This window comes from Mizuhopecten yessoensis, unplaced genomic scaffold (genome assembly GCF_002113885.1).
Source record: "Mizuhopecten yessoensis strain PY_sf001 unplaced genomic scaffold, ASM211388v2 scaffold10225, whole genome shotgun sequence".
NCBI classification, from domain to species: domain Eukaryota; kingdom Metazoa; phylum Mollusca; class Bivalvia; order Pectinida; family Pectinidae; genus Mizuhopecten; species Mizuhopecten yessoensis.
In genome coordinates this window covers 111,040-135,367 of record NW_018408440.1, presented here as the reverse complement: position 1 = coordinate 135,367, position 24,328 = coordinate 111,040, and the positions used below count along the sequence as shown (strand labels likewise).

General features: G+C 37.6%; 1 protein-coding gene across 1 annotated transcript; it reads left to right on the top strand.

The window, feature by feature from the left end:
- The first annotated feature begins 19,076 nt into the window (after positions 1 to 19,076).
- LOC110459808 lies at positions 19,077 to 23,858 on the top strand. Its single transcript, XM_021512255.1, has 3 exons — positions 19,077 to 19,982; positions 21,671 to 21,751; positions 23,022 to 23,858. Exons 1-3 carry the CDS (start codon positions 19,136 to 19,138, stop codon positions 23,300 to 23,302), a joined length of 1,209 nt encoding a protein of 402 aa, XP_021367930.1. The 5' UTR covers positions 19,077 to 19,135; the 3' UTR covers positions 23,303 to 23,858.
- The last annotated feature ends 470 nt before the right edge of the window (positions 23,859 to 24,328 follow it).

Genomic DNA, 24,328 nt, shown 5'->3' with positions numbered 1-24,328 from the left:
CAAATGGGTTGTTGGATCTGTGTGGGCAGGAGAAAAACACTTTCCCTGAATATCCATGCGTACGACGACTTCGGGGATCGAATCCCGGCCGCCTGCGTGGATGCTGGAGTGTTAACAACTCGACCAATCCTCCCATGACGTAAAATAAACGATAACGTACATTTAAACACTCATTTTAACATTAAGTAAGTCTATGCGGAAAGCAAAGCAAACTAAACGATTTTGCTGTGCCATTTGAGTTCACATTAAAGAAATATATTTAACATTGTAAAACTGAGAGCAAGCACACACCTGTTAAGGAATGTCATTGAGTGGGAACATAAAGATTTGAAAGATAAAAACATATTTTCTAAAACCAAGGTTATATTCCAACGGAAACTGAAGAGACAACAAAACTAAATGAATGACATCAGATTACCCCACCCCCACAGACCGGACGTGATTACAAAAAGTATGCGCGTCCTGTTTAACATCCTGCATTCATCATGATGTCTCCCATCCAGTCCTCGGAAGATACGGGATGGTTGGGAGCGAGAATGTTGATTTATGACGATAAATGATGCGTTGAAGTAAGGGAGAGTCTGAATGACGAACACTACATATCAATTTGCATGTGCAGAGCGAGAGTTTATGTATTGAATGACCTGATCACACAAGATAACGAGTTGGTTGGACGCTCCAGGGCCACCGCACCAATCGACCAACTGTCTGTATCTTGTAAACTTACATGGTTTAAGGAAAACAAGCTTCGCAATAGAAAGAAATACACAGACTTACAAAAAAAATATGTGTTATAAAAAATACTGATAGGGAAACGGAAATTTATCGCCCGTACCATGTATGAAGACGGAAATATTAGATAATGGCCACCAGCCCCCTAGGTATAGCCTCCAGACAAACTCAGTATACAAACATAGTCATTGGTCGGGAAAGAAAAAATCCAAATCCGCTTTTTCCTAGAACATATCTGATGTTGCAGACGATTGAGAGCTGAAGGTTTATCGATATGTTTCAGGAGGCATACTGGATATCAATCGAGTTTCATGATTGCGTTTGACAGACATAAAAACTGCATTTACATCATAGATAGCGTTTTCTTAAGATTGCATAGAGGCATAGAAAAAGGATTGCCTGTCGATATTTGTTTCTGGGAAATGCTTTTAAAGTACAATGGTTAATTACAGTACAGTGCAGTTATATATTAAAGTCTATTGATCGGTATAGCGTAGATAGACTGAACAATATCTGGCACCAGTGTAAACGGTTATACTGTTATCTCCCTCCAGCTGCTTCGATAAACATCTCATTCCGCAATTATAAAACAACTAACTTGCAATCAAGTAAGACAAAGGAATAGTTACATCTGGCTTAGCATATACAAGATTGTACTTAGAAAAAGATAATAAGTCTTGGTTTTGTAGAGTTTAATGTCGTATAAAAAGGGTGCTGGGGGCGTTTTGTTGGTGTATTTGCCTCTTTGCACAAAGAGACTTTTACTGGAAGCATAACATGTAAGTACCTCAAAGTTAACCGCAGGCCTTCAGGAAAGGTCTCAAATCAATTTAACAGAATGTACGACAAACATAATGGTAAGGTCATGATTTGTTTTTAATTTCTGATAATAGGTCAATCATTTTGCAATAATAAATATCCACAGTACTGAGTTATGTGAGGGTGTTACTTGTAGTGAAGTTGTTATATTAATGGAGCATATTTAGGCCATTTCTGTTTCCGTACTAACGAGTATTGCACATTCTTAATTGTCTACATTTTCTTTTTCAAAAACGGCGACATAATCTTAATAGTATCTGATATATTCGCAGATTATGTTAACATATTTTTTTCCAATAGTGTCGACGAATCTTGACGCAATAATTTAGCCGAGCTTAATTACCATTAAAGTAAGTAAATCGGCTATTCATCGTATTAACTTTCGGGTGTGACATTGATTTGCCTCTTATAAATTAAGTTGATACGAAACATAAGACGAGGCCTATTGGTGAGCAGACCTTATAGTTTAAGCTATTAGTTAAGGATTGACTTGAATATATTTTTCATGTTATGGAGCTATAACACAAAAAACCGGAGTGTGCTCTCATATTCGCGGTTTATTTAGAGCGATGCGGTTTATATGAGTCTACAATCCGTTTTCTTTGTGTTATAGCTCCATACCATGAAAAATATATTCAAGTCAATCCTAATAATTTAATCTACTATACACAATTCCTGTGGAAATCCACTTTTATTGATGGACTCTTTTCTCTTAGAAATTATTACGCCGCTGTATCAGCCAAACAAAAGCGACGTTACAAACGGCGATCTCATTTCTTTACGTTATTTCCAAGCCAATGAAAATGCTTGTTACAAGCAGGATTAAATTATTACAATGTAAGAAAATTTTCTTTAAACGATTGGTAAACCTCCCTTGTTCCATTTTATATAATCAAGTCGATAGCTTATTGTAGACACTAGGCGCAAATACCTAGAGCAGGATATAAGTGATCACTTAAGGATAGCATGGCCCAAACTTAAACACGCTGTCGTTCTGTAGCCTCTCTCTCCCCCTCCGTCTCCGACAAAAAACTGTATCCTCTGACATACTCTTTGCCCTGTCATACGTACATTTTCTTTACCTTAGCTGTTAATTATACCGTTGCACTCTCAAGTGGTCTTGCGTGATCTGAACAAATGTCAGACTGCCACGAAGTTCTGCCTCGGTTCGTGAACTGTTAAGGCCATCTTATCGTGAAAACAGAAACGAAATTGCTACGGTAAATTTATGCCAAAAACAGCACTTGCGAGAAATTAAGGAGATTGTGTATTGAACGTTAGCGGCAATGATAGGAAGACAAGGGTCGATGATGTCTGGGGATACGGGGGCTTGATTATCACACGGAATCGTAGACAAATAACAACCTATAATCATCAACATATTGACGAAATCCAACAACAATTATATCTACTAAGGACAGACAGCCTTAGAAACAAGCCAAGAGACGGTTCTCCAACAAAATTCACCATACGCGTTGATAAAACGATATCCATGCGCATCATGTCTACAATACCGGCAAAACTATACGGTTAATCAAATTTATAAAATGCAATCAGTTTGGCCTATATCTAACTTATTATGAGCAACAGTCGATTTAAGACATAAATGTATATTTACATAGATTAAATTTGTAACTAACATAGTCAAGTCGGTTAAACTATACGTGTTTTGTCAGTTGAACTACATGTGTTACGTAATGACACAAAGTCTTTTCAACTAAAACACAATGACATTTTCTCAATTCCACCATGATCTCAGTTTAAGAAAAACGCAGTAAAACTATACCTGCAAAATGTGTTAGGAAACTAGATATAATGAAATATTATTAGTTGAACAAAAATATAATGAGAAACTGCCGTTTAACAATGCAACAAAGTCATATTAAAATATTGTCTGTTGAATTAAGGTGCAAAAAATACCAGTCAGTTAATCTAAGATGTGATGAAATAGTTTTCAGTTAAATCTAACATTAATAATAAAATAAACTTCCAGTTTAGCTTTAAATGAAAAGAGCCGATGAAAATATGTCTGAGTTCCGGTAAAACAATCAGTGGTCTAAACATTGATTAAGTGATTACGTTTAAGAAAATCATTAAATACACTGTGAATATAAAACATCGGGCACATATGTAGTGTTTACAAAACTACAGGCTATCTACCCCCAGACATAGCATCGCGTGTCCATCTATTATCACCCGCCACGTTAATTATCTTGCTTTTCCTTATTTGGATTAGCTCACTAAGTACGACGGCCAATGTTTATCACTTCCGGTTATCTGTTGTAGACAACAACTACCGGTGGAGCAGCGTCTGTTGTGTCAGTTGAGTAGTGTACAGCACACTCTATGGGAAATGCAGTCTGTACATGTACAAGCTGCTAGACCGTGACCATGTTTATAACTTAAAGTAATATCCTGTTTTTTCTTGAGATGAAATTCACCAGGGTAAAATGCAAAACAAAAAGAAAGACAACAAAAAATAATCTTAATGCAATCGAGTTGAGTTTTAAATATATCATTTAACCAAGAGAAGTTTTTATGAAAAAAACATGTAAAAGACAGAAGAACACAGTCCCTTATGTCTAACAAGCAAAGAGTGTGTCTCTTTATATAAAGTTAAAGGCAAATTATATATATAATTAACGGATACAATCATAACGGTGAGGTCTTGTTTATGATAAAAAAAAATCATTCGAGATGTTGTTTGCCCCTAGAATAACAAAATATAAAATTTTCCACCTCATAAGCAGTATACAATCATTGTCACCTCACTACAAAGTACTGTGACATCAAACCTCACTATCAAATACTAATGACATGGCCAGCCAGCATTCAGATTGATGACATTGTAACATCACTATCAAATACCGCAATCCAGTGATTTAACATACAAATACTATGACAATGTCAACTCACTACAAAATACTAGTATGTCATGGTTACGTCACTACAACATACTAGTATGCCATGGTTACGTCACAACGACATACTAGTATGTCATAGTTACGTCACTACAACATACTAGTATGCCATGGTTACGTCACTACACCAATACGGTGACATTGTTGTGTTGCTACCAAACGTAATGACAAACGTAATGATTGTTATTTCACGTTAAGGTTCAACAGCCCCGTAAAACTTTCAAACATATTTTATTGAAGAAAGCAATTACTAGGCCCTCTCCCGACAATACAACACACAGTGACTAACGATATAACACCTTACTAGGCCCTCTCCCGACAATACAACACATAGTGACTAACGATATAACAACTTACTAGGCCCTCTCCCGACATTACAACACACAGTAATTAAAGATATAACAACATACTATGTCCTCTCCCGACAATACAGCACACAGTAACTAAAGATATAACAACTTACTAGGCCCTCTCCCGACAATACAACACACAGTGACTAACGATATAACAACTTACTAGGCCCTCTCCCGACAATACAACACACAGTGACTAACGATATTACAACTTACTAGGCCCTCTCCCGACATTACAACACACAGTAATTAAAAATATAACACCTTACTAGGCCCTCTCCCGACAATACAACACACAGTAACTACCGATATAACAACTTACTAGGCCCCCCCCCGACATTACAACACACAGTAATTAAAAATATAACCCCTTACTAGGCCCTCTCCCGACAATACAACACACAGTGACTAACGATATAAAAAACATACTAGGCCCTCTCCCGACAATACAGCACACAGTAACTAAATATATAACAACATACTAGACCCTCTCCCGAAAATACAACACACAGTAACTAAAGATATAACAACATACTAGGCCCTCTCTCGACAATACAACACACAGTAACTAACGATATAACAACTTACTAGGTCCTCTCCCGACAATACAGCACACAGTAACTAAAGATATACAACATACTAGGCCCTCTCTCGACAATACAACACACAGTAACTAACGATATAACAACTTACCAGGCCCTCTCCCGACAATACAACACACAGTAACTAAAGATATAACACCTTACTAGGCCCTCTCCCGACAATACAACACGCAGTGACTAACGATATAACAGCTTACTAGGCCTTCTCCCGACAATACAACACACAGTGACTAACGATATAAAAAACATACTAGGCCCTCTCCCGACAATACAGCACACAGTAACTAAAGATATAACAACTTACTAGGCCCTCTCCCGACAATACAACACACAGTGACTAACGATATAACAGCTTACTAGGCCTTCTCCCGACAATACAACACACAGTGACTAACGATATAACAACATACTAGACCCCCTCCCGACAATACAGCACACAATACAACATACTAGGCCCTCTCCCGACAATACAACACCCAGTGACTAACGATATAACAGCTTACTAGGCCCTCTCCCGACAATACAACACGCAGTGACTAACGATATAACAGCTTACTAGGCCCTCTCCCGACAATACAACACCCAGTGACTAACGATATAACAGCTTACTAGGCCCTCTCCCGACAATACAACACGCAGTGACTAACGATATAACAGCTTACTAGGCCTTCTCCCGACAATACAACACACAGTGACTAACGATTTAACAGCTTACTAGGCCTTCTCCCGACAATACAACACACAGTGACTAACGATATAACAACATACTAGACCCTCTCCCGACAATACAGCACACAATACAACATACTAGGCCCTCTCCCGACAATACAACACCCAGTTACTAAAGATATAACAATATACTAGACCCTCTCCCGACATTACAGCACACAGTAACTAAAGATTCAACAACATACTAGACCCTCTCTCGACAATACAGCACAAAGTAACAAAAGATATAACAACTTACTAGGCCCTCTCCCGACAATACAACCCACAGTGACTAACGATATAACAACTTACTAGGCCCTCACCCGACAGTACAACACAAAGTGACTAACGATATAACAACTTACTAGGCCCTCACCCGACAATACAACACAAAGTGACTAACGATATAACAACTTACTAGGCCCTCTCCCGACAATACAACACCCAGTTACTAAAGATATAGCAATATACTAGACCCTCTCCCGACATTACAGCACACAGTAACTAAAGATACAACAACATACTAGACCCTCTCTCGACAATACAGCACAAAGTAACAAAAGATATAACAACTTACTAGGCCCTCCCCCGACAATACAACACCCAGTTACTAAAGATATAACAATATACTAGACCCTCTCCCGACAATACAGCACACAGTAACTAAAGATATAACAATATACTAGGCCCTCTCCCGACAATACAACACACAGTAACTAAAGATATAACAACATACTAGACCCTCTCTCGACAATACAACACAAAGTAACTAAAGATATAACAACTTACTAGGCCCTCTCCCGACTATACAACACACAGTAACTAAAGATATAACAATATACTAGGCCCTCTCCCGACAATACAGCACACAGTAACTAAAGATATAACAACATAATCGGCCCTCTCCCGACAATACAACACAAAGTAACTAAAGATATAACAACTTACTAGGCCCTCTCCCGACAATACAACACACAGTAACTAAAGATATAACACGTGATGACAAACAAAATCAGCATACATGTATATACATAGACAATATACTAACTGACATAAAAGTATCAAGGAGAAAGGGAAGGAGCAAGGGTAAAGATGAAAGAAGGGACAATAGGGGAAATGTTATGGTTGCATTAGTTGTCCACTAGTTAGTTCCAAACCGCCTCGTTGATTTTATAAATGATTGTACAGCAAGTATGATGTTGACCTTTGTTTGGAATGCAAGTTCTGCATCTCCCCAAATAAGAATATCCAGGTGAGGGACTGTCTCGCCGTTTTTGAAGTTCGACATCGATTCCGTGTCTTGATTTTTTTTTTTTTTGGGGTGAAGTTATGATATGTTCATTGTTTAGATGTTGCTTTTATATATTCGTTTTCATTTGCAAAAGAAGAATGTTTGCGATATCTACTGAACTGTTCGTGAACTTTGACATTAGTGTATGGGTGCCAAACCAGACAAGTATGCGTTACACAATATGTCTACGGCCTACGAGCTAATATTTGTATGCACCTCGCCCTCTACACAATCGGAAGGCCATGCTTATTGGGCTTCATATGGTGTAACGAGTTAGCCGAACAAATCTACATAATTGTGTTTGCTTGCCACTTTGTTTGGGGCGAGATGATGGTCAATATGACGGAAGGAATTAGTGAGGGTGTCTCCTGCTATAGAGCGAGTTTTGCCACGTGCTGTGTATGGCCATAACAGCATAAAGTTGACACAATGTCCGATCACAGATGTGACCTGTTTTGTGGGTGATGGGGACGAGAATGTATATATGTAGTGTATATCGTGGAGTAAGAAATATTACCATATATATTACATTTAGCTAGTTGTCAGAGGCATCACAAGGAGAATACCTTGGTTTTGTTCTGAAACAGTGTTTGATCACCGGCTGTTATTGTAGCAATAATTAAAAAATGAAATAAAAAGATTTGAACAGATACCAACAAAACTGTTTGAAAGGGCTTTATTTATATCTGTTTTATGGAATTTCACACATCCAGCAATTCAACCTCACAAAAACCCTATAATACACATATTGTACACCAGCACAATCAATGTGTTGACGTCATCAGGATGCTGATGTGATAATTCTGGCAAATGGTTGATCTATTTATGGCGGTAACATACACCAAATATTACTTACATTGAGAAACGCTTTTCTTTCGATTATGAAAGCAATCATTTCATTTACAATATCATACTGGCGCTTTTTTCTCGCCTTCCATAACGTCAGATCATGGTAAGAGGCAAGCATTCAAGTGATGTAAAGCTGTCCGTGGAATATCGTTTGTACTTGATGACGATACAGAATTTAAATAAATGTAGGAAACGGAGATTTTGCCAATTATATAGGAATTAACTCGGTTTGGTTTTTCATGTTATCCAGCCCTAGCGGGATTCATCAGTATGGATGTTACCGATTGGCGTTCATTCAACTATTAATTACTGTTCAGCGTTCAACATGAAACATTTAACGTAACAATTATGGCTTATTGATACAATAAATTTCATTCAAAATTGTTTTTGTTCTGAAAATATATACATACATGTAGTACAAGTCAAGGGTGGTGAGCATCAGATTGGGTATTTTTTAACTTCAATTCCGATACACTCAGTACCTGAAATAATAAAGACGTAAGGGGAGTAACTCCCACTTACCTGTGCACAACCTTAAGTTAGCATAATATCACGTCTAATGCAAAGCTCAACAGGAAGATAGTGATGTTTTCGACATATTTACGAAGTGTCATACCTCCTGCAAGCACTTCACAATATGGCACGCAGCGATATCGTTCTCAGTACTCATTAACAAGATACTCTTTGTGCAGATTATTGACAACACTACTTTGTGTTCCCGGCCTTTCTGTGACGTCATTGACACCTGACCAGAACATGTGTTCTCTTTGTCTCCAGCCTTTCTGAGACGCCATTTATATCTGACCAGAACATGTGTTCTCTGTGCCTCCAGCCTTTCTCTGACGTCATTGATATCTGACCAGAACGTGTGTTCTCTGTGTTCTCAGCCTTTCTCTGACGTCATTGACACCTGACCAGAACGTGTGTTCTCTGTGTTCCCAGATCTCTCTGACGTCATTGATATCTGACTAGAACGTGTGTTCTCTGTGTTCCTGTCTCTGACGTCATTGATATCTGCCCAGAACGTGTGTTCTCCTTGTTCCCAGTCTATGTGACGCTTTATCCTATTACTGTTTTACTAGAGGAACACCAGTGACCTCTGGACTCATTTTCTACGTCAGATACTGTCTAAGTTTTGATTGGATGTGTTTAGTTCCACTGAACAGCAGGATTCTGTTCCTTTTCTCAACACCTTACAAGGTGCGACGACGGGTTCAAACCTCCGAACGATATTATTCAGAAACTGTTCATCATGAATGCAGCCAATATCGCCGTGAGCGCTACGCGAATCCTTTTTGCGTTCGCGAGGACACATTCCTTTAGTTGCGATCTCTCGCCGCGATTTTGTTTTGTTTTTTGAATACGTTTGCCATTCTTTGTACACCAGTATGTCCACTTGGGGAAATAAAGCTTGATGAAAAAAATCATATCATCAGAATATTTGCAAAACAGATGTAGAAAACTTAAAGGGCAAGTGGATGAAATAACAATATCACATAAAGTACAAAATATAATACATGATTGATGTGACTTATGCGATTTATAATTATCGCTGAAATTGGGCATGTCGGTCAAAGGCATCTGCGTTTATAGAATAAACCGATATATTTTACAATGTTGAACAAGACCTAGACTTATATTTATCACGATTTAATCTAAAATATGTACATGTACTTTCTATCAAAATGTTCCACTGTTAAAAGGGAGTCATATGCGTGACATATATAAGTTGAACTCCCTGTTTTAGAAGATCGAAAGAAGAGTGATATGTGTGACCATTACAGAGTCGAGAGCGGACTAAATACCACGCCAAACGTCACTGAAAAACAGTTTTCCATTGTCGACAACGGTTTATATCGACTCGGTTCAAAATTCCAAATAATATGGGACCATGGTATCAATATTAATTGTATCATAAAATTATTTTGAAATTGAAGGCCGATGAAAATGTATCCCGGCCCATTCAATAATTACTCAAGCCCGGGCTATATTTGAACTGCTTTACAGCTAAACCGTGACATCAAAATCAAAAAAAAAGGTTATGCAAATTAGCTGCACAAAGGTATTCTGTGGTATGCAGTGTTTTGGTAAAGACTCGTAAAGAGTTCAAATTTCTTGATATGTTCAGTTTCCTTTTGTAAAAACGCATGTTGTTAAGAAAAGCGGATTATTGGATTAGCGTATCCCTCGCCGTGGCTCCATTGTAATAGCGGTACGGATGACGTACCTGTTTCTTCAGCCCATCAACCAATATGTGTGGATTCGCCAAGTCCGGCTACGAAACAATCGTAAGCGGAATCGGTGACTTCGTCAGCAAGTGCACCGAAACCCATCCGACTCGTCTGTTCGACCGCACTTAACAAAGGACCTGACGTTACGCCCACAGGTGGCTTTGTGGGTGTCACGAGGAAAAAGACTACACGTCTATTTGTATGTGGTATGTCGGATACCTGTACTGCAGATGACATAAGGTCGTACCTTGAGGACAGAGGTGTGCACGTAACATTTTTACGGCTCCTCAAGAGTCGTATGCGTGACTGTGTGTCTGCGCGGGTCAACATATTGTCAAGTGATATCACCAAAACTAAAGCACGTGATTTCAGGTCAGGGGGAGTCCGATGTCGTAAATGGGTAAGTCAAACCCGGTTCTATGGTGAGAGTGCCCAGAGTTCTGAAGAATGCGATCCTTATGAATAATAACCATACTATGAGCGGATTCGTTATCTGTCTATTAACACTTTTATATATGGTATATCTCCGCATAATGGCATGGAACGTGACAGGAATTATGTCGTCTGGGCTTAATCTCCACAACGCGTTGAGTTTTAATCATATTGATATATGTGGCATATCGGAACACTGGCTTTTTGAGGAAAACAGCCATTTATTTCTGAGCATCCACAATTCCTACGATTCTCATGTTATATGTGATTTAGAACGCGTAAAGGTGGTGTTGCGTTGATGTTGCACAAGCGCCTTTCTGAGATAGTTGTTGTTGATTCCGATGACGACTGAATCGCGATAATTAAAGTTGTACTTGACGATACAGTTTTTTATATAGCCCATGTGTACCTTCCAACAATGCGGTATGGAATGAACCTGTTCCGCTCATATGTAGACAAGCTCGATGAATTGGAGTGGAATCGTTATTTTTATGGGTGATTTCAACGCTCACCATCAGCACCGGCCTCAATCCTCAGGGCATCGTACTGCAACGTTTCCTGGAGTTGAACCAGTTAACCGCCGTAAACACACTCTCTTCCTGTCGCGGTCCCGTAAATTCGTTTGTGCATGGTGACGATGACGCCTGCTCCTTAGTTGATTATATCATTATAGACGCAGGAAAGACTGACCAGGTCAGTGAGTGAAAACCCTCAGACGACAGCTTCCTTGACGTGTCTAACCACAGAGCCATATTCTGTGATATACATATACCTGGTCAGTTTCTACAGAGCGATCACAGTTCTGCAAATGCTTTTGAAAGAACATCTTTCAAGTGGATCACCTCTGGCGACAATAGTAACGTTGACGTATATCGTAGAAATGATGAACGTCTATTGCATGACTCTGGTTTACTTGAACGTGAAATTTCGACTTGTGGTGAAATTGAAACCTTTACATTTGATATTGTTGAAATGATTAAAGAAGCCTCTTTTACTTCTCTGCCTCAAGAGAAACTTCGCTCCTTTCTTAAGCCGTATTGAAACGGTCATCTCAAGGATCTCCATAAACGAATGTGGAATGTTCGCTGCAGTTGGGTTAGGCTTGGCCGACCACGGAGCCCCAATGCCGAGTCTATTCGTTTGTATAAAGAGGCAAAGCGCGACTTTCGTAGAGCTCACCGTCGACTGTCAGAGGAGCATTTACAGAAACTCAATGATGATGTTGCAGAAGTAGCTGAGGTAGATCAGCGGACCTTTTGGAAGGTTGTAAAACATCGTTGTCAACGTAACAATGGAACAGCTAGTGCAGAAATATTTTTTGAAGACAAAACAGTTCGTAATCTCCAACAACTTGCAGTTCATTTGGGTAGATTTTTTACATTTTTGTATCAACAATCTGAAAAGACAGATTATGATAACGAATTTAAAGTAACTGTTGATTCTAAAATGAAAGATATTCTTGATCAGCCCTCTGTATTATCGAATTTTAGTGATTTTACAATGTTTGAAGTCTATGCGGTTTGTAAGAAATGACCTTTAGGCAAAGCACCAGGTCATGACACATTAGTTTATGAACACTTCATATATGGAGGTGAATGTCTCTATCATTGCCTGACAAGGTCATTTAATGCTATCGTATCTCGGGAGTTCTTTCCTTTATGATTGAAAAAAGGCATTATAAGTACGCCGTATAAGGGCAACAATAAGCCTAAGAATGACCCAAACAGCTACCGAGCGATATCACTATTGCCTGTCACTCTAAAGGTTTTTGAGAAACTTTTTCTTATGAGACTGGAGTCCGCTAACCTTTTTATTGTTAGTCCGCTACAGAATGGCTTTCAGCCTCATGTTAGCAGCACAATGACTTCTTTCTTGATACATGAAGCAATCACGTACGCTGACGAGCAAAGTAATACATATAAATTATTTACATGTTTTCTTGATGCCACTAAAGCATTCGATTATGTTTGGCACTATGGATTGTTTATAAAAATGTATGATTTGAGTTTTGATATAAAGTTTATCAAAATCTTAGCTTCAATGTATCATGATATGCAAAGTGTGGTTGTATATAAAGGTTTTGTCTCTAACTGATTCCTTATAGAGCAAGGTACTAGGCAGGGTAGTATATTATCACCATGGTTGTATACATTATATATCAATGATCTATTGGAAGAATTATGCAATTCAAACGCATCCCTAATGATAGAAGATGTTAACGTTATTTGTCCGACACAGGCTGACGATATTGTACTTTTGTCTTATACCAAGTGTAATCTAGATGTTTTGATGAATATATGTTACAGATATAGTTGTAAATGGAGGGTTAAGTACAACGCCTCAAAAACATGTATTGTAGTTTTTAATGAATCTAAAACATGTTATGCCAGATCCTCACGTAACTGGCGCTTGGGTGTTGAAACTGTGAATGAGTATGAACATACCACACATGTTGGAATATTTCTAGACAAATTTATTTGGTCGTCCATATATTGAAAACGTACTTCACAAGTTTAGAAGTTCCTGCTTCTCGTTTTTAAATGCAGGGTTAATAGGGAAGTCGATAAACCCTCTCATCGGTCTGAAGCTTTTTCGCTCTGTAACTCTATCGTGCTGTTTATTTGGCTCAGAATTGTGGTTTTCATTAAGTGTGAAGGATTGGTCCCGGCTTGAATTAATTCAACATTTTTGTGCCAAAGTCATTTAGTGTTTTCCCTTCAGAACACGTTCTGACATGGCACTTGGCATGTTGGGGCTAACGTCACTGAAGGCGAAAGTAGAACAGTCTAAACTTCAATTCGTTTGCTCTTTGTGTCGTCTGAGATCTTCAGCTACTGTAAAACAGCTATTTTTATTACGGTTGTACCAGAAACACCTATGTGTTTATAAAAGTACTAAAGGTGTCATTTACGACATCTGGTTCATTATTTCAAAATACAGTCTGGAAGAGTTCTTGAACTATTTCTTGGAAGAAGCTTTTTCCCCTTCCAAACAGTCCTGGATTTTTTTCTTAAAAATGCTATTTATTCAAAAGAACAATCAGAATGGTATGAGCGCCTGAACAATTGCGACGATTTTTGTCGATTCCTATATTTGCATGGAACACCTCGTCCGTCGTCTCTTTGGTTTCTGTGGAAACAGTTATTTCCTTTTCAATCTCATATTTGCAATAGAGTAGCGAATTTGTGGTTAATAAGCCCATACTGTGAGCTGTTATGTGCTAAATGTAAAATTATGTCCCATGATGCTCTAGCTCATTGCTGACTTGATTGTAGACATCCAGATTTGGTTACCTTCCGTGACGATTTTTTTACTGATATTGTAAACAATTATCCGGTTGAGTTGTACGTCAAACTTGATAGTTAAGACAGACAAAACATTCTTTGTATCCTATTAGGACACATTCCTGATAATATACGGGAACTACTCCCGGATGATGAGTGCTGCACTAGGTTTGCATACGAGTGCTGTTGCTTTTCTGTCAAAGCTGCTGAATTCACTTTCCAGTAAATGTGTATATATATATACAATCAAATTGAATTTGTCTCAAAAATGCATTTGTATTTTTTTATTTTATATTTCCTGTTTCATGTATTTTTCCTCATTGACGCCTTGATCTAGTACGATCAATATATGCCATTTTTGTAATTTTCATATGTACTCTTCATTTATGGAGGAATAAAGTCAAGGAAGAAGAAGAAGAAGAAGAAGAAGAAGAAGAAGAAGAAGAAGAAGAAGAAGAAGAAGAAGAAGAAGAAAAGCGGATTATTGGATTAGCGTATCCCTCGCCGTGGCTCCATTGCACTGTATATGCCGATGATACATATCATGTCAAGATGGCCGTCGGAGCCGGTTGTGTGAGCTGGGTGCTCCTTATTTTAGTGCTTTTAAACTCTTTTAAAAGTGGATTGTACCAGTATGAACTAGCAGACATCACTAATATGTCACCAGACAACCATTTCCCGATTCTGGACAAAGTGATAAAGTGCTATGGTGCCGAAATAGTACGAAGAACAATTTTGAATGGAATTCCCTATATGACGAAACAGAAACACACAGGAAGGAGTGTGAACACTATTCGTTTTCTGTGTCTGCTGTATATCGTTATGTCAAACGACGTGAGTATGAATCCTGGACCTGGGGTGACCACTGTAGACTGTGGCCTGTGTGAAATGAATGTGCAATCAACCGAGTCAGCATTTACCTGTATTGGGTGCACAACGGTATACCACAGTAGCTGTTTGAACACTGCTGATAGTATTGAAATCAATACAGTCTTAAAATGGATTTGTGACAAATGTGTCGAAAGTTCTCCAGGAATTATGACTTTCATGTTTCCTCGGATAAGTATATCGAAAATCTTCCAAAGGGGATGAAATTTGCCCACTTAAATATATACGGTCTATCAAATAAACTTGACCAAATCAAGATACTTTTAAGAAAAAGAACATTTGATGTATTGGCATTAACTGAAAGTAAACTTGATAGTTCTACGGATCCACCGGATATTTCCATACATGGATACTCGGCTTACCGTAGAGATCGAAATAAACACGGCGGCGGAGTTATTGTTTATGTAAAGGACTCACTGACCGTTGTGGATGAGAGCTCGTCTATCGTGGACGGAATGGAGGTTTTGGTTTTAAAAATAAATCAAACGAACTCGTCAAGTATACGATGTGTTTCAGTATACAGGCCTCCCAGTGAAAAAGTTGACTGGTTCCCTCAATTTGACCAGATTATAGAAAATGTTTCAGCACCTGACCAACCATTAATTGTCATGGGTGATTTTAATATTGACGAACTGAAAAACAAAAGGCTTAAAACCCAAATGAATGTGTATAGTTTACATCAGAACATTACATCTCCGACCAGGGAGACAACAACCTCAGAAACATTAATCGACCATATATATACCTCGGACTCGTTTTCCTGCAGAGAGGCCGGCGTTATCCCGTTAGGAATAAGCGATCATCACTTAGTGTATGCTGTCAGAAAAGTAAACTTTGCTCATACCAATAGTGATCATATTAACATTAAATATAGAAATTTTAAGAAAATTAATGTCGACGAATTTAAAGCACACATGGCACAGGTGCCATGGTCTGTTATCGAGGTGTTCGACAGCATTGACGATTCATGGGACTCTTTTAAAGAGTTGTTTTATGGTGTTGTCGACAAACAAATACCAATAACAGAAAAACGTGTTAGTGCAAAATCCGAACAATGGATTAATGATGATGTACTTAGTGAAATGCACACACGTGACTATTTACACGAACAAGCAAGAAAATCCAAGTTAGATACGGACTGGGACTTGTACAAGGCAGCCCGTAACAGGGTCGTGACTAAAATAAAACAAACTAAACGTGACTACTTGGATGAAGCGATGTTACAATGTTCTAAAAACTCCAAAGATATGTGGAAGAAAATAAAAGAATTTTTACCGTCCTCTAAAGCATGCAACGCCCCATATCTAAATGTAAATGGAGAAAATGTTACAGAAACAATCGATATCGCAAATGCATTTAACGATTATTTTTGTAACATTGGTGTTGAAATTGGACGTAAATTTGACTCAAGTTTACCGAATGTACAATTTGGTATTAAAGTTGAACAAAAGTTTAATATTCCTTTAGTGAATTCTGAATTTGTAAAAAAAACAAATATCAGAATTACGTGATGGAAAAGCCACTGGAATTGATAGCATTTCTGTAAAACTCCTAAAACTTGCAGGTGAATTAATCATTCACCCTTTAACCTATATTTTTAACAAAATCCATCAGTTCTGGTTCATTTCCAAAAGACTGGAAGAAAGCCAAATTCACCCCAATATTTAAAGCCGGGGACATGACCTCTGTAAATAACTATCGACCTATTTCTGTCCTCTCTGTGGTTAGCAAAATATTAGAGAGACATGTACATAACTCTTTTTATAAATATTTGTCATCAAATGAACTTCTAACTGAATCCCAATATGGTTTCAGACCTCAACGTTCAACAGAAACGGCCCTCACAGGTTTAGTAGACGAGTGGTCAAAAAATATTGATGACGGTAAATTCACGTAAAGCATTTGATATCGTAAATCATAAAGTGCTCTTGCATAAGCTTAATGCTTACGGGGTTTCTGATATAGCATTGAACTTTTTCGAATCATACCTTTCTGGTAGAGTGCAAGCGGTAAACTTTAAAGGTACTTTATCAAGTTGTAAGGAAATAAACATCGGTGTCCCCAAGGGTTCGATACTTGGGCCACTATTTTTCATCTTGCATATGAATGACTATCCAACATGTTTGAAACATTCATCAGTTGTAATGTACGCTGACGACACATCACAGGGTGTAAAAGGTGATGCAGTTGATGATGTCGAAGAAAAGTTAATAGTTGACCTTGAATTAGCAAGTGAGTGGATGACCAATAATAAAATGAGTCTAAATCTAACAAAAACCCAATGCATGCTTATTGGCTCATCACAAAAATTATCAAAACACAGACAGATGCGTGTCAAAGTGGGTGATATAATTATTGAAACTGTACACAATGCCAAACTACTGGGAGTTTTTATTGACAGCTGTTTGTCATGGAATGTACATATTGAATATGTATGTAAGAAATTATCAAAGAAAATTGGAGTGTTAAAACGAATCAGAAAATTCATGTCCCAAGAAATGTCCAAAATGGTGTATACGACTATTGTTTTACCTCATTTTATGTACTGTTCTTCAGTATGGAGCAATCCTACAAATGTGTCGCTTAAGGAAAGAATATTTAAACTTCAAAAAAGAGCAGCAAGAGTAATTCTAAATATAAGAGAAATTCGTACACCAACTTCGTTACTTTTAAAGACTTTAAACTGGATGCCTATTCACGATTTTTATACTTTTAGAAAATGTGTTCTAACTTATAAAATCCTTAACGACCAGGCTCCAGGATTTTAAAAACAAAATTTATTTACCTATGTAACCCAGATTTCCACAAGAACCACAAGATCTTCTGCGAAGAACCAGCTCTATATCCCAAAGTGTAGAACAAGTTTTTACAAAAAATTCTTTTAGATACACTTGTACTCTTTTATGGAATACTTTGGAAGAAACCATGCGAACCACAACAAATGTTCTGGCTTTTAAAAAGGCATATCTGGCCAATTATTTTAAAAATACTAGATCATGAATACCATGTGTTACCGGCGGACCAAGTAGGTAGGGGATTCCCAATCACTGGGAAAACAGGTACTATATGGTATATACTATATGTATATTTTAAAGTACAATATTTGAAATTATCCCTATGGTTCTGTTTAATATAATTTCCAGAGATAATCCTTATATTACCCTGTGATAAATATATGTATGTATTGACTTGTAATACACTGTGATATTTTCTAATGTTCTAAATGCAATTCTGTGTTATTTAGTGATACAATATAATAGGTTGCCTTAATAATGTATTGTACTATTTAACTGCTTTTTCTATTTTATTGTATGTCATATGTCTCTGTATGCGTGATGTGCTGTTGTTTTATGTATGTATATATAATGTGTTTTACAGGGCCATATTGTAAACTAGATGAAAATCTAAATATGTTACCCTGTCTAAATAAAAGAATTTATTATTATTATTATTATTATTATACAACTGTTACCTGCCTATGCGATGCAGCCATATCAGTCAATCTTTCGGTTATATATAATATGTGTGTAATTCAAACAATCCGTTAGGGGTATAGGGGGTGTTGGCCAATATCACAACCTTCGATCACGATAAAGTGGATTAGCCTCAATATCCAAAGCCGATTATAAATACAGCACTCATACATACCGCTTAGTGCTATATTGTGTTGATCAATTACAGGGCGTTTTCAGAATATTTAAAGTAGTTTGTTTGAAATAACCTGGTGAGAATTGTAAATGATTTAACTCTCTCTACACTTGACTGAGCAGATTAAATGTTGAGGCAATTTTAAAAATTCTGATATTTAAGAAAGATATTTTGGAAAAAAATCTGAATGTCTTTATTACAGTTATAGTGGATTAATATATCGTGTATGAACGATTTTAATCCGGTACTGTTCATAAACCACGCGAGGCTCAGGTACACAAGATGGCCGAACCCGTGATGGACGACGGAAGAAGACGCGGACGGGCTGATTTATGTGACAATGACGGCGAGACGATACACATAGTAATCGTGTGAAGATGTTGTTGAGCGTGTCCGTGGTACTGCTGTCTATATGTATTGTGAGAGGGGACCCGGTCGGGTGTACGTACTACGAATCAGACCTGGAATACGAGTGCACTGCCAGGAGCTGGGTGCTCCCTCTAGCTCTATCAGACTTTAATCACGTTCCCCAAAGTCTTTCTATGATTGATGTCAACGGAGATCTCCCGACAGCAACATTTTCAGGGTTTGACGTCATCAATACGACGTTGTTTGACGTAAATTTCGTACCAACATTTACCATCCGTTGTTATACGTCTGGAATATTGATGTATCACGCCGGCACCTTTACCGGACTCGGCTACTTCAAGGAGGTCCATATCCAGAACTGTGAGGTGATAGCTATGCCAGATGCAGCCTTACAAGACTTTGGTGACCTGAATTACTTTGGGTTGGAGAATGGTGTAATTGGTGATATTGGTTATGACGCTTTCAAAGGACTTAATGTACACACTATGACGGTTCCCCGTCCGCTCGGAACATTTAAACTGACGTCAAAGTTGGACTCGAGAGTAATACCAAATGGGGTGTTGTATGCACTCGCTAATGTGACGAACTTTGTGATAGACGGTGCCAACGTGGATACTTTACAAGCCGATATGTTTCAAGCCGCCACCAAACTTCGGCATTTATCATTAAAAAATAACCTGTTTACGTCTCTTCACAGTAGTATGATCTCAAATATGAAGGGACTCCTCACTCTCAGCCTGGACGGAATCGAGTGGGAATGCACGTGTGATAATTTGTGGTTCCTAGATTACTGTCGGACCAATAACATCTCGCTACATGGACCCGTGATATGTGGTTCTCCTAGCAGCTACATAAGTATGTATAAAACGTCATAACTGGTATGTAATTACCTAAATATTGTCAACGGTAACATATTGTCATTATGTAGCTTGCATTTCGCTAGTGTAGGTATTTTGTTTTTGACATGAAAACGCAAAAACTTCATGAAAATGATTTGCTTTATCTATGGAATATAATCATGGCAGGTCTTGGATTTCCTTGAATGTTTTGGTTTGGATTATAGGATTTAACGTCCTATTAACAGTTAATGTCATTAAAGGACTTATCTTCGTGTGTGTAAGTATACGTCCATATCTGTATGTGTGATGGAGGCTGACTATGTTGGTGAGTGTGCCTCCTTGTAATAGTGCCGAACTGTTGCCGTCTGTAAGAGTGATACCTCACTGAAATACCATGTCGAAAGCATCCAGCACAGTAGTCCACCAGGTCACATCATTCTGGAAGGGCCGCGATAGCCGATTGGTTGAGTTGTCTGACTGTCAACGATAACTAGCCCTCCACCACTCGGTCGCGGGTCCGAGGCCTTCGTGGGGCAGTCGCCATGTACTAGTCGTTGGTCTGTACTCCGTATTTCTACACCAGCAAAACCTGGCTCTCTTAACAAACCAAACCACATTATAGTGACATGGGATAAAGCAGTTGGTGCGACGATTACCTATAAAACTGAACGTTTTACAAGGAAACAAAAGCTTCCATTTTTAAAGTCTTTAGTATGTCCCGACCTGGGGACAGAACCCATTGCCCATCCATTTGGTCGAACCCTAAACAATAAGGTCAAACGTGAGGTATTGCCAAGCAATGCACTATAAAACAAAATACTTGCCAGAGAGAAGAAAGGAAATATAAAGACCACATGTTGTAAAGTAGTCAACAGATCAAGTTTGGTTTTTTTCAGTATTCCCTAAGCAGAACACAGAGAAGGCAAACCCCTATTCTGTAGCCCAGTTGTTGTTTTATATCCTTTTATTGTCTTTACGTCCAGTTGGCGAAGTTACTTTTGTAAGATGTCTCTTAAAATCATACTGCTGTCTTTCTTTTGTTAACTTACTCTCCGTTTCCTATTATTGTTTTTTTCGTTTTGACACAATTCTTTTGTTTTTGTTTTATCTTTGTGTGGCTGAGATCTTTTTTACCTCAGCCATACTATATACGGTTTGACTTACATGTATATTGCCTGACGTAATGTTCTGAGAGTATAAATCAGGGGTTTCTTATATCCTACCTGTTACGAAGCATGTTTTTTTGTGTGAGCTAATACTTAAGTTTTTGATAAAGGATACTAGATTTTTTTTAAATCATTGTAACATCGAGGTCGACCAGACAATGCAATATGGTATAAATAAGTAATATAATATATAGAAATTTTCGCCCAGTCAAACTTTCGTCCTTCGCCCATGGAGTCAATTTTCGCCCAGTGTTAATTTCTCCCTTTACATTTCATTGCTATGCATATTATGTTTGTTTACTTATATTCGCTGTAATGATAAATAACGGAGGGCGAAAAAGACGAAAATTAAACTGCAGAAAAAACTTCCCGATATACAGTATATATATATTTATTTACACATTAGAATTTTTTCATACTATCATCACGTGGACTATGAAAAATAACTGCCAAATACTCAGTATGCTATTCTAAGACTAACATGACAAAACGTAAGAAACTTGTAACTGCCTGTTGATACATGCTTTGTTCATTACAGACAAGAGAGCGTACCTGTACAAAACGGAGCAGTGTCCTGTTGAAGTACTGGCAATTGATCCTTGTGAAGACAATTTACCAGGTAGGTATATGTTATGTTTGTAAAGTCGTTACAAAAATAACGCCATAATAAGCAGGTAGTTGACATAACAGACATTACGAAAAGAGTGACGTCATTGACATATAAGATTATCATATCTGTCTGCTGTTCATTGATGACGTCAATCGATTATAATTCGTTTGTAGAATGCGTTTACTAAAAGTTGAAATGGTATAAACGATAACGTCATGTATATATCAGACAAGATCTCAAAGAAACCATTGAACATTCTAGTGGGTTTTGGTGGTTTAATTAGAAGTAGACCACTTAAGACGAATAGCCTTGGTTCGTGCATGCATTGTTAATGGGTTTCTGGTATACTGTTGGTAGTATTAGGTTGATTGTGAACCAACCAAGTGTGCCCCCCCCCCCCCCCCTTCATGCATTGTTAATGGGTTTCTGGTATACTGTTGGTAGTATTAGTTTGATTGTGAACCAACCAATTGTTTCCCTTACTTCATATGCTGTTAATGGAAAACTAGTTTAACTTCAAAAAAGGCAGCTAGACTGTTACTAAATGTTTAAACTGTTCTTACTCCTACAAAACACTATTTGGACGTCTGATACGGATGCCTATTACATAAAACGTTGATTTCAAAAGCGCAGTGGTGGTTCAGAATGTTTCCTTTTGTCAGAAATGTAAGTTTCAGAAATACAAGCGCATCAACTTGGAACATTGTTTTATTACGAATGCTAGAACTAACTATACACGTTTTGTTTTACTTAATGAACTTGATGACAGTGTTAGAAATTCATGATTATTTTATGTAGTCTTGTCTGTTGATATGTTATGTCCAAATTATGTAACACTTGGTAAATAAAAGACATACTTTATAATGTATATATATTACAGTTATGTATATTGTATTTATTTTTGATGGTTACAGGTATTGGTGTTGGTACCACATGTTTGATTGTATTTGGTTTTGTTGGTTACAGGTATTAGTGTTGGTACCACATGTTTGATTGTATTTGGTTTTAATCGTTACAGGTATTAGTGTTGGTATCACATGTTTGATTGTATTTGGTTTTAATGGTCACAGGTGTTAGAGTTGGTACCACATGTTTGATTTTATTTGGTTTTGTTGGTTACAGGTATTAGTGTTGGTACCACATGTTTGATTGTATTTGGTTTTAATGGTTACAGGAATTAGTGTTGGTACCACATGTTTGATTGTATTTGGTTTTGTTGGTTACAGGTATTGATGTTGGCACTTTCATGTTTGATTGTATTTGGTTTTAATGGTTACAGGTATTGGTGTTGGTACCACATGTTTGACCTACTTAGACCAAGCGGTCTACCTCCTCAACGCCTTGTCTCTGTCACTGGTCATCGCCACTGTCCTTATCACTATCCACACTAAGCGACAGGAAGAGGAGAAGGACGAGCTCGAGATGAAGCCGAATGTTGAAGAGGAAAGTTTTCGGAAACTTAGTGGATCTCGCAGGAACACTGTGTCAGCTATCAGCACAGTAGAAGCAGAGGCAGCACAAGCAAGACAAGAGGATGACATTGTCGACAGCTTATTGTAGTCAATCTTATCTGGGCTTGTGGGCTAGGTTCATACAAATCATATCTTGTACAACCTTTATAAGGTCATTAATGGAGTCGGGAGTGACTGGGAAGACAGAGCGTGCTTGCCGAACAAATACGTGTTTTCTTGTTCTTACATAACATTCATTACTTGTTTGTCCCAATGCTTTCTTACATTGTTACGGAGTACGACATACATAGTATTGTATTGGTATTTGTAAAACACATAATATAGTCAATGTCTTCACTAGGTTATTAAAGAAAACAAACGGAAATGGAGGTAGATTTTGTCTTTGTCTGTTAAATGGTGTAACTAGTAACTTTTTTTGAAATAGTTTTCAATTTCACTTTAAAATGTATGGCATCATGGCCATAATATGCTACTTGTTTGGGTGAAATCGATATTTTATTTTGTAAAAAAAATGAATTATATACTACTGATACAGAAGATGCCTACATAAGATACTTACAAAGAACGTTTTTTGTTTACTAGAAAGACCTCTGAGGAAAGTGAAGGTTTTCTACAATTTTCTGTTAATGTTAAGAATAAACCGTTTGGACATGACATTGTGTTGTTTATGTATTATGATCCAGATTCCACAAAAATCCCAAAACAAAAAAAATCAACTTTCTGATGACACTTAATGACGTATACCCTTGTTGTTGTCAACCTGATTACAAGAGCAGATAACTCTGCAATACGAAAAGACGTAATTGCCAACCAAGTATTTCTTCACGTAAACAGACACAACACTAAGCGAAATCATAATTGTATGTAGTAAGCTCAAGGTACACTAGGAATTGTCAACATTTGATAAATAAATGTTTAGCTTTAATGTATCTTGACAACATCACACGTACACTACCCCGTGACAATAATTGCTGAATGAGCGATCAAATCAGATCCATAATGTCAAATAGAATTATATATCAAAAACAAAGTAATATAAGTCACAATTTATTCTTCCCACTTTATACATTTGTACATGCATACATTCTCGTATGTCCATCAAGTGATTATCTTG

What these genes read in the sequence shown, in the direction of transcription:
- LOC110459808 (XM_021512255.1), top strand. Translation starts at nt 19,136, where the DNA reads ATGTTGTTGAGCGTGTCCGTGGTACTGCTGTCTATATGTATTGTGAGA. An exon ending in TTCTCCTAGCAGCTACATAA is followed by an intron (nt 19,983 to 21,670) that starts GTATGTATAAAA and finishes TGTTCATTACAG; the next exon opens with ACAAGAGAGCGTACCTGTAC. An exon ending in TTGTGAAGACAATTTACCAG is followed by an intron (nt 21,752 to 23,021) that starts GTAGGTATATGT and finishes TAATGGTTACAG; the next exon opens with GTATTGGTGTTGGTACCACA.